Here is a 17,086-nt window from a genome sequence, read left to right as displayed (position 1 = left end):
TTAATAGATATACTTATGGTAAGCCAGTGAAAGGAGAAGTTATATTTACAGCTGCACCAAATACACAATATTCATATTATCCTGATAAAACATTTTCATCATTTGAAACTACATTAAAGGTATTCTAAGCATTTTGATTTACATTTAGTAGTTGGATAAAGTTTTAATTGGATTGATTTTCTAAAGTGTATTTTTTAAAAATTACTCTAACTTATCCTATTTTAAATATACAATTAAAATAGTAAACTTATATAAAACTACTACTAAAAATGTAATGTTAATTAGTTTTAAAAATTTCACATTTTTAAGAAAAAGATCTTATATGAACTATTTTTTAATTAAAAAAAATTCTCAATTACAGATTGATGGTAGTGTCAACATTCCAATGAATCTTGTTCAAGATCTTCAATTGAAACCAAATTATTACTATCGAGAAATAATATTTAATGCAGTTGTTCAAGAAGAACTTACTGGAAGAAAATATAATGCTAGTTCACTCTTAAAAATGCATGAAACAGATATAAAGATTGAATTAATTAAATCTTCAAAAACTTTTAAGCCTGGATTAAAATATGTTGCATTTGTAAGTTCTTACTTATCCTGTTTTAAACTAAAAATAATGTATATATGATTGTTTTGTAATTTTTATAGTTGAAAGTCGCTCATCAAGATGATAAACCTCTGACTGAAGATAATGCTGAATTGATATTAAAACATGGTTATACTTATAATGATGAAAAATGGAGTGCTTCAGTTTATAAAATACCTAAAAATGGATTAGTTAAATTAGAATTTTATCCACCACATAAAATTGATAATGCTTCTGTAAAAGTATTAAATATTCAAGCCGAATTTCACAATCACACTTACTACATAAGTAATATTGATGCTGCCATTTCACCCAGTGACAACTTTATTCAAGCTACACTCTTAACTCAGAATCCTAAGATTGACGAAGAAGCTATTTTAGAAGTGAATGCAACAGAACCCTTAAATCATGTTGTTGTAGAGGTAAGTAATATTGACTTATAAAACTTTTAGTAAAAACAATTATTTTATATTAGTACATTGCTTATGTAAGTAATGTAGTAATATAAAATAATTGGTTTTAACTAAAACATGGTTTTTAGTGTTTTGAAAATGTTAAGAAATGTGGGAAGTAACACTATTTCAGAAATAATTTTTTTTTCAATTTAAATGGTTATTATAAAGAATGATATTTATGTTGTTTAATGTTATATGATTAATAAAATACCTAAATAAATAAACATTAAATAAGTAAATATATAATTATTGATATATATATGTATTTACTTATTCAATGTTTATTGATTTTATTAATGTTTTTATATATACAGTCAAACCTGTTTTTATGCGCTCTTTTTATGTGCGATTTTTATTTGTGCGATTTTTTTAATGCGAATTTTTAATTTGTGCGGTATAGTTGGCGACTAGTCTCGTGCGATTTGTCATGTCTTACGTTGACTTATTATAGCTAAATAAACTTATTATAGCATAAATGCACTTATTATAGTAATATTATTGCATGAATATGCGAAAAATGAAATAATTTACTTTTTAAGTCAACAAAACACCACCTGGACAAAAATATGTAAAACAGACGATAGACCAGACGATGCAGTCAAGTGCTGACATCTGTTGTCAATAAATTCTATTTCGTACGGTTTTGAGTTATTTTCTATGTGAGACTTTTTTTATGCGGTCAACAGGGACCGCATAAAAAAAATATTTTTTAATTGTGTCGCGAAAACTATTATTTACAGCCATTCGTGAAGTTTCGTGAGATTTTTTTTATGCGTTTTTTTTAATGCGGTCCCTATCCCCCGCATAAAAACAGGTTTGACTGTATATATATATATATATATATATATATCAAAACATTAATAAATTTATAACAATATTAATAAAACTTTTTTAAGAATATTTTAATATCTGTGCAGTATCCAGATTCTATTTTACAATCTTTGTTCCTTTCAAAGCATATATTACCTATTTTATGCATTGATAATGCTCTTGATACAATTACATATGCTTTTATATAAGATATTTTTTATTCACACCTGATTTTCTAACATTTTCTGCTACACTTGCCACGTTATACACATTTTTTTCTGAGTATAACAGAACAAGTAAATTGAAAGATTTGTTCTTTAAAGCATAAATCCAATCCTTTTTGTTCTCTTGATGTATTTTTATATTTATTTTTACTCCAGATATAACATCTAAATTTTTATGCTTTTGATATACAAAAAAACTTAATAATATACTGTTACTTCTGGAAGTTATGGTGCTTATTCTTATAATTTGAAATTTTTGCTGAATTTTATTGCATAATTTATCATTTGATAATCATTTTTAAGATAGCCAGATTAAGGATAGGATCATATGAAATTAAGGAAGAAAAGCTTAAAAGTTATGACTAATCAAGTTATATATTTAATTAACATTAACTGATTAAATAAATTTACAGAATCTATTTAAGAACAATAACAGATAACTTCTCAGTATTGCACAGTAAATTCAAAACAAGTACTCCAGAATTAACCAGCCCAAATCAAAGTATATCTGTCACTTATCATAAATGATGATTGTAATTATAATTTACATTTTTAAAAGATAGCAAAATTTGTAATATGAATTAGTCATTTTCTATTTCTAATAAAATGCTTATAACCAAATTATTAAATTTATAATTTCAATAGTTAAATGGAAATTGCATTCCTTCAACATTTCTTTAATGATAAAAATTAGCAAATATAATGTAGGAGGTATAAAGACGGCAGTTTAGGTATAATAAATGTACTTCCAAAACTTACAAGAATGGAAATCAAAAGAAAATAATATAAGCAATTAAATATAAATAATTATCTTTGCAACTTAATAACAAACTGCACTTACCCAATCATAATCATGAATTCAAAAACAGTCCACTTCTTTAAAACTTGTCACATTTCAATTTATCATCATATAACAACTTTTTGCACAATCCCTGGGAAGGATAAATCAACAAAATAAAACCTATCATCATATATATTTTTGTAATAAAGGATTTTAAAACATTTTTCTTAAAAACATGAAAAATTCAACAAAATTAAATATCTAACAAAATAAGTATTATTTTAGAAAATAAATTAATCTTTCTGCTAAAATATATTCTTATTCTGTAAATTAGTTAATAAGCATATTATTAAATTTTTACATGTTTATAAATGTTATCAATTTCTTTGTTTGAGAAAACTTGCTTTGATAACTTATTAAATTACTTTATACAATATTTCTTTTGTACTATTGTAATCTAAATTCAAACATGTGTTCAAATGTATTATATAATAGAACTTTGCACACAATATCTAAAATACTGTACATTCTCCCAAATACTGGTTATTTAAAACCATTAAATCAGGTTTATTTATTATATTTTCAGTGGGTTTTTATCAACTCTTTATTTACTCAATATGTATTTTGGCTTGTTTAGCTGTTTTCAATTGGTTTTTACAAATTACAATAGCAATCCCAAAGAAAGCAATTAAAATCTTAAATATCTAATAATTATAATTTGTATTTATATTGATGTTAATCATGTGTAGTTATTGTATTCTGTCTTTGGGATTGATATTATAATTTGTAAAAACTAATTGAAAACAACTAAACCGGCAGAAATGCACATTGGGTAAAAGAGTTGATAAAACCCACTGAAAGTGTAATAAACCTGATTGAATGGTTTAAGTAACCAATATACAGGAAATTATTAATACCAGCAAGAAGAATAATAATAGATTGTATATTTTATTACCATATATTTTACATAATGTTTATTTTTATGTTTTGATATTTGTAAGCAATTTAAAGTGTTTTAATGTAAAACTTTAACTTAATACATACTACTCATATTTGTTTCAGTAATAATTTCTTTAAAAATTATATATAGAAATTAAAAATTAGTAAGTAATTTTGCTTTTGTCTCCCACTTTTATAGAATATATATCCATTCATCTGTGATTAAAGATTTAAATAATGAGTAAAAACACATTAAGAAAATATCACTTAACCGTTATAATTTTTCAATTAAAATATGAAAATGTAGGTTTTATTATTTTGATTAAATTTGGTATAACCATTTTGCAGTCTTCACCCAACTTTGTAGAGCTTCTAACTTAGAAATTAAGACTGGCAAGATTTTTAAAATAGTTGCTAGTTAGACAGGGACCCACCTGTCTACACTACATAAAACTTGCATAAATGATAGAAATCTGTAGAACTTGAAAAAGTATATTACCAAATACCTCAAATGCCAAGTTTTGAGACCTTATATTACATGAAAAAGTCAAAAATGTTATTGAAGAAAATAGGTGTAGAGAGAGATTAATGTTAATAAGAAAAGTAAAAGTTGGTGAACTTTGAAAACTTTAAACTGGAATTTTTGTTAATGAGATGTTTTAATTGAAATTTAAAAAAAAAAAATCTGGAGATGCTAACATTAGTTATTAGAAATCAGAAGTTCTATCTTCAGAAGATATATTTTTTGTTAAAATTAAAAAAAGCTTATATTTGTAAGTTGTCATGTATTCATGTAAAATAAAAATTTAAATATGTTGCTAAGCATTTAAATATTTATAATTTCAATGTGAAAGCACATAGGAAATGACTCCCTCTCGTTCTTCTATATGTAATTTTAAAGAAAAATCATTGAGGTACATTTATATGAGTAAAAGTTTATATGTTTTAGGTTTTTCTTATAGTTGAGGTCTTCACAATATGAATAAATCAGAAGTACAATAAATTGAAGAAAATATATAAACCACTAAAAAGCAAGAAGTGTAAAAACTTTAACATTAGAGTAAAGATTTTGTGAAGATCTAGTGATGCTGTTTCCCAAATTCCATCTTGTTGAGTTGGGTTTCATGTGTATCATGATCCGATAGTTGATTCAGGTTCGATGAAAGCACACCTCCACACTCAATTCAGAGAATATTTACAGTTTATTTACAAAACAAAAATATTTCAGAATATATAAGTTTGACAACAGTACCACACTTTGTTGTCCTGTGTATGTTGTCTCATGCATCAACTTGTCCTTTGGGAACTATTAGATTTTGGGGAAGCCTCAGTCAGTTTGTGGAGTTGGTTCAACTATACGGCCCGTCCAGTCTCCGCACTTACCCGTCCCTGAGATCGTTATCAGAGCAGAACACACTCTCTATGCCCAGAGGGCTGCCCAAGTGCCAAGAGACTACTGTATTATCAGTCTCTTGCCCTTCTCTCCTTTCCTCTCGCCCGTCTTACTATTTAAAGAGCTTTTGGACAACTTCCGACCAATCGGGATTCTTCTTTTCATTGGCAGCTTTCCAAAACGTTGGCCCTCCTCCCGACGAAACAGCTTACCATAATGTCCATCACTTGTTTACATTTTTTTCTAGTAAGCTAACATGTGGCAAACACATTGCCCGCCCACACACAAGTCCAATAAACAGACGGTACTCCCTTTGTTTCCCCAACTATTTACAAATACAAACTCAGGTGGGACCAATTTACAAGCTCGTATTGCTTTTGTCCCTACTCTGTTAAAAGCAATCCTTTACAATTACATTTACAATTTTTACATAAGTTAATATAAAAATTTTAACCATAGTAACAACAAAACATTTTGAATTTAAGCACTGTCATTTAATTTTAGAAATTTAGATATTTTTTATTTTAATAAATTAACAGGTTATAGGACGAGGTGGAATTGCTTTTGCAAATACATTCAAGATACCCAACGAAAAGAACTATCAAATAAGATTTCCAATAAGTCATCGAATGACTCCTCGTGCTCATGTTGTAATTTATTATATTAGAAATAACAACAGTGAAGTTATTGCCGATGCTGTAAATTTTGAAGTACCTGGAGTATTAAGGACACCGGTAAGTTTATTTACACGGAATAAATTTTATAACTGATTAAAATTTAACTTTTCTAAATTAAATTTTGACACAGATAACAGTTAAAAGCAATATTGATAACACTAAACCTGGTGCAGAAGTTAATATTGAGGTTGAAACAAAACCCAATGCCTTTATTGGTTTATTAGGAATTGATGAAAGTATTTTACTATTGAAATCTGGAAATGACATTACAGAAAAAGATGTAAGTTAAAATTTCTTAAATCTAACAATAAATATTTTGAGAAATTAATAATTTACTTAAATTTTAGGTAATTGATGAAATTGATAAATATTTTCCTGGAGCAGACAGATTTACATCTCCATGGTACCGAAGGAGGAAAAGATCTTTCTGGTGGCCTGGATTGAAAACTGCTGGAGAAATATTTGATGTAATGTTCATGCATTTTCTAAACTATTAAAGTATTTTAATAGAATTTTATAGTTCAAATTGTAAATGCCACATTTGTTAGCTAAAACTTTTTGATTTTACTGTCCTTAAGATTAGTATTGAAATAATAACTAAGGTATGGATTTTTAGGTACAATTTTTATATAAAACAGATGCAAAAAGAGTGCAGTTTTTTGAAAGTTTGGGTGCAGCTTTAGATGCAATTTATGTTATGTATAATAATGATTGAATTAATGACTTTTCATGCAAATAACTGCTTTAAAATGTGTTTAGTTCTCTTAAAATATTTTATCAGAGTGCACTGTAAAAACCCATTCAAATTTTCATTTCTTAAATTTTAAAAATACAAAAATCTCACATTTTTTAGAATAAGACAGGTACAAACATAACTAACAAACACCATTAAACCATGTTATTTATTGCAATCATAAAATAAAAATTAATTATAACTAACAACATTCTACATCTCTAGTTTTTAGATGCAAAGTTGTGCCTTCTTTCAGAACAGAAATGCTTGTATAAAGAAAAACTTCTTTTAACACTCACTGAAACAAGTAGTGCATACTTCATTTTAACCATAAATTTTACACTTTGTGTTTCTTAGACTAATTTCTTAATATCTGGGTTCTTTGTCAAACTTTGGGGCAATTTGTCTAACACAAAATTGTCTAATTTGTTTCTTGCTTCCCGTATGATTTTCCATCGTTGTTCAGAAGAAAGCTTGGTTTTTTTCTAGCTGTTTTATGCTTTGGCAAGAAAATGTAAAAGTATGGACACAAAACAGGTCATTCTAAAGTTTATTTTCCTTTATTAATACCTTAATACCTTAACCATGCATAATAACTCTGCTTAATTGTCAGTGTAGATGGAGAAGTCAGTTGTCTGTGAATGTTAATATTGATAGGAACTTCAACAAAACTTTTTTTATTAATAAAATAAATTTATTTGCATAATAGTATTGTACTTGATCAGTAACTAACAGCCACATTTTTTCATGTTCAGTTTTTGAAGACCATAAGGCCAGGTATGCATCATTAAATAATTGCATAACAGTTGTATTTATTTGGTTAAAATGTATCATTGAAAAAATGTCAGGGAAATGTGTTCTCCATTAAATGGAACAACCAAAACATTTAAAACCTACCTTTTTAAGAAATCTGTAGTCTGTCCATTATGAAGACAACTGGATGGTCTCCAATAATTGACAAAATCTTATTTATTATAGCTTTGTAAATTGGTTGCACAGTTTTTCCTGAAATTATTTTCATCTGAAATAACTTTTTTAGAAAGTTTTTCAGTGCAGAATGACTCACTTTGTACAGCAGAATTCCTGACATGGCCATTAATTCTGCATTAAACAGCTGTCTTCCATGTTGCACATCACCTGCTGATTGAAGAGATGGGCCAATAAAGGATTTTCAAAAAGTCTTACCTTTTTAGTTTTTTATATATTTGATATGTTTTTTGGCTAATATGCTGTTGATGTTAAATGTTCCTCATGCACTATACCTGAAGTCTTGCATAATACACATCTTAAAACACTACCATCAATGGCTGTTTTCTCACCTTTGAAATTTTTGCAATTCAATCTAACCTACTTTTTTTTTAACTTGAGGCATCTTTTCTTATAGGTGATAGGTACAAAATGACATTTAGACTATGAGTGGTACCATCTATGTTCCTAAGGGCATCGGTGGCACCAGAGTAGATAGGTTATAATTTATAAACAATGCAATATTTGAAACAGAGTAGAAAGTTTTTTTTTTTTTTTTTTTTTAGATAAATGAAATGAGAAAATAGGAGGGAAAAAAATGCAATTTAGGGATTTGTATGCATAATGCTTATAGGTGCAATTATCACAGCCTTAGATTTTATTTGACTTCAAACATGTTTTTATTGCATGACAGAGTTACCCCCTATTTATGTTTTAGTTCAGATGCTGTGCCTAAAATCCATCCCTAATAATAACATAGATATTAACAAAAAATCTTTTTTTTTATAGATATAACTAAAAAAAGTTATTTAACAAATTGCAAATAGAAAATAATAATACTGGAAAATAATTTTATTAATAATTTTATATTTGTTTCATTACTGAATATGTTTAATTAATGTAGTAGTAATGCTTTAATTATATTAATACACTTCCAAATGAAGTATACACTTTTTGCAAATGTTTTGTAGCTTTATATATGAAACTTGTTTTTAATTTAAAAGTTAAAATATGAATTAACTTAATCGTAACATTTTATTAATGCATTATGATTAGTTTTATTTTAAAACTGATTTTATTTAACTTAAATTATTGAATTTGTCTAACAGGAATCCGGACTAATAATTTTAACAAATGGTTTAGTTCCTGTTTATATTGAAATGAGTGAGTATTTTCAATTATGTTAAATTGTGTATGTACCAGGCTGCGGAGTCGGTAAAAAAGCACTCGACTCCGACTCCTGATAATTTTAGTAGGCCGACTCTGGCAAAATTAAATACCAAGTCATTTTATGGGAGACAGAGGCACTCATAGGAGGTTACCCTATTATGAACTCTGAAAGAAGCTCTGGGCATTTACCCAAATACTTCTATAGTTAGTTTTTTTTTAATATTTAACTTACATTAATATTTATTTGTATAAAAAAATTAATTTTTAACAAATATTTAATAAGAGGAAAAAGGGGAGCAATAAAATTCTACACATACATATCTTTATTCTACAGCTTTTGCACTTCAATTTCACCTTTCCAAAAAAGTTAGTTTAACTAAAGTGTGTGATCTAGCTACTTCAGCCCCTTGTTCAGAAAAGAAAAATATATACTTTGATCAATTAGTCTGGCTCATTCAGAAAAATAGAGTACTTATTTAGAGTGGGGATAAAAAGGAATGAATCAAAAATATTCAAATTCAATTGAGCCAAAATAATCTAACTACTAAATGCAAAATACTACAAAGAAAACTATTGATACATATTTAATAAATTAAATTGTTGCATTATGTATGTAAAATAAATGAATTATAACAAAATACAAATACATTTAAAAAAAATTAATAAACATAAAATAACTTTCGTTTCATTAAAATAAAAATAAAAAACTAAATTATATTTAAAATGTTGGAGTTGACATTTTTCCTGACTCCAACTTCACAGCCATGGTATGTACACATGAATATATTAAGAAATGAATAATTATTACAATATTAAATGAAGGAAAATCAGTTATTGATTTTCAACACAATTTTAGGTTAATTATTTTGCTACAATTATTTTTTAAGGACTATAACTTCTTTTTTGGGGGCTTATCATACATGGAGACCAATTTTCAGATTCTAGTACAAAGCTAAAACTAGCAATATTTGCCAGATATAATCATTCACTTTTATAACCACTTAAAGGGGTTTTTAAACAAATAAACCAAAATGTTATGTCCTTTGAATCCAACATTTACCCAAGTTTCAAAATTACTTAGAAGACTATTTTATTCTTAGATGTTTATTTAAATGCATTTCAGATCAGGGTTCTTGTCAATACCTCTTCAGTAAAGGTACAATCTGCAACAGAGTTTACACCAATATTTGGGACTCTCCAATATCAATCAAACTCGTGTTTTTATTCCTTTTTTTCCAATACTCTTTCAGTTTCTCCAATATAATGAACACATGTCGTGTACATGTGCAGATAAACTGCACATGTACACGACATGTTGTATACAACACACTATTTTTCTAATTTATTGTTTCTTTTTATTTTGCTTAGTAAATATATATTCTTGAAATTTGTTTTTTAAATTAGCTGCTAATTATATAGAAAACTTTCTAAAAAACTTGTTATTTGTAAACACATATGTGTGATGTATTTTATAACTATTATTTGTTTTGATAAGATCTGTATATAAAATAAGGACCGAAGAGGTCGTTAAGACCCAAAATGCATATCCGCATTGTATAAAGTCTATATCAATAAAAGTTCCTTGTGTGATGTAAGTTACTGAAAAAAAAGCAAAAATATTTTAGCTTAAAAAAAATCCACAGAAACTGGTAACAGAAATGATCAATTAAAGTTTCTAAAAACTTTTTAATAAGATATCTCGAAACTATTTTTAATATATGGAAAGGATATATGTTTCAATTTTTCTTTAAATTTTACATTATATCTGTTGTCTCTGTATTCTCTTGTCCATTTTTCTATTTTTCTATTAGAATAGCCATTTAGAAAAAACATCTTTTTCAACTTTGTTTCTTCTTTTAGTCTGTTCCTTTTATCTGTTGTACATGTGTAAATTTTCTGTAATGCTGCAACAAAATTATTATTTTTTATTTCAAGAGGACAGTGTGACATATAAGATGGTGATTAATATAGGAGTTCCAAATATTGGTCACAAATTGTACCTTTACTGAAGAGGGATCAGCAAAAACTTGGATCCAAAATGCATTTAAATAAAATAATCTTCTGAGTAATTCTTGAATTCAAGTGAATGTTGGATTCAAAGGACATAGCATTTGAGTTTATTCATCCAAAAAACTCTTTTAAGTAGTTATAACAGTTTCTGATTTCAGTTTTTATTTAACATTAAAATGCAATGCTTAACTATTTTTACAATAACAATCTTGCCATGTCATGCTCAACACATCATCGACTTGGCAAACAAAATGAGGATGGCTGCTGCATCCTGGATTGCGTTGAAGTCCATGACTTTGCTACTGCCAACACATTCTTCAAAAAGAGGCCCACTCACCTAGCCACTTACATCAGTGGAGACCATGCAACTCAAATTGATCACTGGCTGAAGCTCGCAATAAATGCCAAAGTGATTCCATATGACAACGTTGGCCCCTATTATTGCCCACTCATTCTAGACTTTTGAATCACCCAGCCTAGAAAAGTGAAGGCCCAAATAACCGGACCTGAACAAATCAAGTGGTGGAAATTGAGCAAATGTGATTACAAACAACAATTGACTGTCAGATTGTCTAGTTTTGCTGTGAATTCTGAAGCCTGTGGATACACTCTGGAGCAGATCTGGGGTGCTGCAGCAGATATTTTAGGGAAAACCAAATCAGGACATAAATTTATTGACAAACAGACCTGATGGTGGAACGATGAGGTTCAGGTAGCTATCAAAGCAAAAAAATCTGCCTTTAAGGCCTGGAGAAATACACGGCTTGATACTGATCTCCAATACTACAAAACCATGAAGTCAGTGGCAAAACAAGCTGTGGCCATAGCAAAAGATCACCACTACCAGCAGTTATATGCTCAGTTGGGCATGCCAGAAGGCACTAACCAAATCTACTGCCTTGCAAAAGCCTGTTACGAAGCAACTGAAGACGTCAGCCAAGTCATGCAAATCAAAAATAGTCACCAGTAAATCCTGCAAAATCTGCAAGATATCCTAAACTGATGGTCTGAGTATTTTGCAGGCATATGCAATGAGTTCCTCCATACACCTATCTCAGAGTTGTTGTCTATTCATGGACCTGCGCTACCCTTAACACAAGTCAAAGCGGCCATACAAAGGATGAAGAATGGAAAAGCAACAGGTCCAGATGACATCCCAGCTGAAGCCTGGAAGTTACTTGGAGACAAGGGCATTGAAATCTCACTGAACTATTCAATCATATTACATCTGAAAATAAAGCATGCAGTGCCTGGATGACAAGCATCACAGTGTCAATCTGGAAGGTCAAGGTGATTGATGTCAGTGAATGTGCAAATTATAGACCCATTCACCTACTGTGTCATACAATGAAAATCTTTGAACGCATCATAGAAAATCACCTCCGCAATATTGTGTCCATTACCCCAAACCAGGGCAGCTTTGTCAAGGACTACGGCACTACAGATGCAATCTATGTGGCACGAATGTTTGTTGAAAAGCACTGGGAGAAAAACCACATATGGCATTCCTGGACCTCGAAGGCCTTTGATAGGGTCCCACATAAACTTATCTGGTGAGCACTGCAAAACCATGAAGTCCATGTGAAGTGGACCCAAATGCTCTACCACAATGTCACAAGCTCTGTCAGATGTCCTGCGGGAATTTCACCACTATTTACAATTAATGTTGGAGTTCACCAGGGATCTGCTGCTATTTATTTTGTGTATGGTTACAGCAACTGCTGATATACAAGTGCCCCACCCATGATCCCTTTTGTATGCAGACGATGTGGCCCTTACCAGTGAGACTTGGGACAACATGCAACACCAAATACAAGAATGGAATGATTGCCTAGAGGCAAATGACTTGTGACTGAATCTTGGAAAATTAAATACCTGGAGTGTGGGTAGCAAAATCCTGGCACTATCTATGTAAGTGGCAAAGAACTCCCAAAAACCATCCAGTTTAAATACCTGGGCTTTTTGATTATCTCTGATAGAGACACCCTTCCTGATGCACGGGCAGAGTCAACACAGCATGGTTGAAATGGCAACAGAGTCCTCTGTGACAGGAAGATGCCCATTCAACTTAAATCAAAGATAAAACTGTCATCCGACCAATGGCATATGGGACAGAATGCTGGCCAGCGACTGCAAGGTATGAGCAAACTCTTCATGGAATGGAGATGAAAATGCTTTGCTGGTCATTGGGACTCACTCAACTTGACCATGTGGTGAACACAGATGTCATGGGAGTGGGGCCAATCATTGAGAACGTGTGTGAGACCCATCTATGCTGGTGTGGGAAACGCTGGGAGGTAGGACGGGAGTCGTACCTCCTTTTTCTTCGGCAAACAGATCGGTAAGACCCACCCCACTGTCTAGGATGGCTAAATTTTTGGGCTATCCCGACTCGTCGGGATTGGTTAATTAATTGTCAGGTCGAGTGGAGGAAGTGTGTGGGTTCGACGATAAGTTTACGGCGATATTCAAATAAACGGACCCAGGATGAAAACACATGATGATTTATTTAGACGGACAAACAAAATACAGACATCTAACGCGTCCCGTTCCTAATCGTGGGAGAGAGAGAGTTTACACATGTTGGGGGATCATACCTTGTCTTCTGATATCTCGGTTGGAATCGAAGGTGAAATCGTCTCGGCTCTCCAGTCGTGGAGGTAAGCAGGAGGATCGGTCGGGGCGGCTTGTCGTCGGTGGGCTTCGGTGGCTTCAGGGGTTCGGCCCTCGATTCTCGGGACTGATCCTACAGGTCGGGCGTCTTATGCGGACCTTCAGCAACCCGTTCTTAGATATCTCTCCCCTTTATATACTCCAGGTCTCGTCCGCTGCGATCACCAATTGTGACGGTGGGTGATGAGTCAATCTCCATGACTCAGAGGTCGGATCCGGAGAGGAGGGAAGTGCGTTCGATGGCGGAAGGCTGCACATCCTTTGAATCTTGATCGCTATCTCCCGAGGGGATTCGAACAATAAAATTTTAAAATTGGTTGGGCTGGTTTAACCCGGTCCTCACACTGGTATGGTCATGTAGTCAGAAGCAATGAACAATCTGTTGCAAAAATGGCCACCCATCTCAACTCAGCTGGACAACCCTTGCAGGAGGCCCAGGAAATGCTGGATGGACAGGATAAGGGAAGATATACGGCTAGTGGGTGTCACTACGGGTGATGCCTTGGATCGAAAGAAGTGGAGATTGGCATGCCAAAAACAGACCCTGCACCACAGCAGGATTAATGCTAGGACAGAAAAAGATGATTGAATTTTTTAAATATGTCTAACATCTACTGGATTTATACAAACACTTATACATTATCTATAAAATATTAAAATCATTCTTTGTTTTCATTGCCCATGCTTTTTCACCAGTTTTCTCATTTCATAGATATAAAAAAGTATATATATGAGACATTACAAATGAATCCATTATGTGTATGAATGAATTTAAAAGATAGGAAGGATAAAACAAATGTAAAATCAATGCAAGGTTAAATTATTTATAATTGTGGAGAAAGGATAAAGTATAAATCAATAGCACAGAATTTTTAATACATGTTAATTCAGTGTGGAAAAACTGGAATGCAAAAAGACCATGATAAATATGATATGAAGATGAAATGAGAAAACCTGGTGAAAAAGCATGGGCAATGAAACCAGAATAATTTTAATATTTTATAGATAATGTATTTTATAAATATAGATAAGTGTTTGTATAAATGTATTAGCATGTCCAGTATGCAATTAAATTTTTTAAATATGTGTAACATGATTATTTTAAATATATCTGGAATCTCCAATATACTAATTTGTACAATAGAACAGCCTAAAAAATGTAAACTGATGAGGGTGTAATGTTGAAATGCATATTTATTAAGAGGCTGTAAATCTGAATGAGATTATTATTGTAAAAATAGTTATGCATTGCACTTTAATGTTAAATTAAAACCTAAAATCTGAAAATTGTCATCATGTATGATAAGCCCCAAAAAGAAGTTATAGTTGTAAAAGGATAATTGTAACAAAACAATTAATATTTGTAAACAGAAGGATTAGAAGTATGCAATTTAATATTAACAATATTAGGTGTTGAAAATCAGATTCAACTGATATTTCAGAAACTTTTCTAAATCCCATAAAATATGGCACTTAGAATTATATTATAGAAGAATTAATTCTGTAATACATAATTATAATTTCTTTTAGTTTTATTTTAGGTTTAAATATTATAATTCTGGAATTTGAGTCTCTTGATGATCAATATAAGAACAAAATGAAGTTACAGGAAAATTAATGTTGTTTTAAGTTTCAAACTTTCCAAATTAAATCAAATAAAGATTAAAAATTTCTTTATTTTAAAATGTTAAAGATTAACAGGTGATTTCTGAATTATATTTTATAAAGCCATTCTATAGATAAAGTATTAAGGTATTATAATTTGTATTTATCGATAAATGCAACTATTCATTAATATATTATGTTTTACTTATTGTAGGAAAATTTAGAAAAAGTAAGTTTTTAATTTTCTTTATATTTTATATTAATATAATTAATAAAATTATTGGCTTTAGTTATGTACAGAATGAACTCAGAAGTTGCATATACTAGTGGTGGAGGAGACATGATGTATGACGATTCGTTTAATTCCAAATCTAGTTCGGCAATTAAAGTTCGCAAACAGTTTCCTGAAACATGGCTTTGGAATGATACAATGGCAAAGTAAGATTTTTCTTAATTTAAAAAAATTAGTATTTAAAAAATGAATATTCAAATTAAAATATGAAATTCTTACAAAATACAAAAACATCTTTTTATAAAAAAGAAAAAAAAAGGAAAATTAAAACTTCTCAATGAAGAATATTGTTTTACAATTGCATTGTTTTTAGTTAAAAAGATTATGCAAAAGATTATAAAGAAAAATTTTTAATTCTGCAAAATTAAAATATAGGGTAGGGCAAATGTTTGTGCAGGAAAAATTAAATTATTCAAAAAGTAAAATACAATTCCATTCAAATGCAATTAAATAGTAAATGGACTACAAAATAAAATTTTCAAAATGTTTGTTTTCAGAGACAATCAAATTCTGTAGGTATTAAAAAAATTTGTCAATAGTACTGATCACTGCTGAAATTCCTTTTATTGTCTGTAATATGCTCATGAAGAATCTGCAGGTTCTTTACTGGAGTTACACACACGCTATCTTTAGTTACTCCTCATATTACTAAGTCTAAGGGGTGTAAATTTTGGTCTTATCGATACCATCTACCGCCTTTTCTGACGCATCCAGAGCTATTGACTGAGACCAAATACCATGTTTGTTTAGCATGTGTGTACAGTGTGTGCCCACTATCCCTTTATCAAACACAAACTGTTCAAAAATACAGTATTTTTTTACCAGAACATGCATATTTAAGAGCATGCTATTATAGATAGGGCAAAATCGCACTATATTCGTAAAATACCTAAATAAAAAATTCACTGTTTCTAAAAACAACTTTTTAGAAGAGTTTGAAGAGAACAGAGTCAGAAGCATTGTATTTTATTTTGACTTTTTATTTTTAATAGTTGATTACTACAGAGATGTCACTGAATAGTTACTGTATTGATACATTTGTATTAGTATAGTTGTACAGTATTCTTATAAGCCAAAACAATCAATTTTTGTATATAAGAACAAGCTCTTATTTGTGCAGAAACATGGTATGCTGTACTATATATGAATTTTAACATTTTAAATGTTGAATAATCTTACACTTGATCTTCATAAAATGTAAAAATTGATTACATTTAAGACAGATATTTGTACTTTCATCCAAAACCTGGATAACATTAAAAACATCTGAGAGGAAAATTAAAGATGCCAAAAGAAAATTTTGAAATCGTTTTACCTCTAAAAAAATTTGCAAAACAAGCATTATTTATATGTATTTTGATGACAAAAATATGTATAAATAATGCTTTTCTAAATAACCGTTTGAAATTTGGTAATATATTTGTTGAACTAATTGTTTTGGATTTTTGAAAGCCATCTTCAGATTACACTAGTAAAGAATTTGATATACAATCAAATTTAACTTAAAATATTTTATAGATTGAATAAGACATTTTGTTTAACAATTCTATTTTATATACTGTATTTTAAACTTGAGTTATAATGTTTAATGGGAAAAAAAGAAATAAGAATGAAAATAGGTAATTATTGCAAATAATTGTGTTATTTATATGTAAATATTTTTTAAAAGAATTTTTATTAAATATTTTTTTCTTCTTAATAAACTAAGTTGCATATATTTATTAAAATTTATTCATTAAATTTATTTATTGTATTAGAAAACATTTATA

The 17,086-nt window shown here is 29.7% G+C and overlaps 1 protein-coding gene across 1 annotated transcript in view; it reads left to right on the top strand.

The window, feature by feature from the left end:
• The window catches only part of Tep2 (Thioester-containing protein 2), an 89,136-nt gene that overhangs the window by 54,604 nt on the left and 17,446 nt on the right, over nucleotides 1-17,086 (top strand). The window contains exons 11-18 of the mRNA XM_067264876.1: nucleotides 8-119; nucleotides 362-583; nucleotides 652-1,011; nucleotides 5,731-5,925; nucleotides 5,999-6,148; nucleotides 6,216-6,335; nucleotides 8,677-8,731; nucleotides 15,316-15,463. Coding sequence (XP_067120977.1) covers nucleotides 8-119; nucleotides 362-583; nucleotides 652-1,011; nucleotides 5,731-5,925; nucleotides 5,999-6,148; nucleotides 6,216-6,335; nucleotides 8,677-8,731; nucleotides 15,316-15,463 — 1,362 coding nt within the window. The remainder of the gene's footprint in view (nucleotides 1-7; nucleotides 120-361; nucleotides 584-651; nucleotides 1,012-5,730; nucleotides 5,926-5,998; nucleotides 6,149-6,215; nucleotides 6,336-8,676; nucleotides 8,732-15,315; nucleotides 15,464-17,086) is intronic.

Source organism: Centruroides vittatus, unplaced genomic scaffold, assembly GCF_030686945.1.
Source record: "Centruroides vittatus isolate TY-2023 unplaced genomic scaffold, ASM3068694v2 contig_199, whole genome shotgun sequence".
NCBI classification, from domain to species: Eukaryota; Metazoa; Arthropoda; class Arachnida; order Scorpiones; family Buthidae; genus Centruroides; species Centruroides vittatus.
This window is presented reverse-complemented; position numbering and strand designations above follow the sequence as displayed.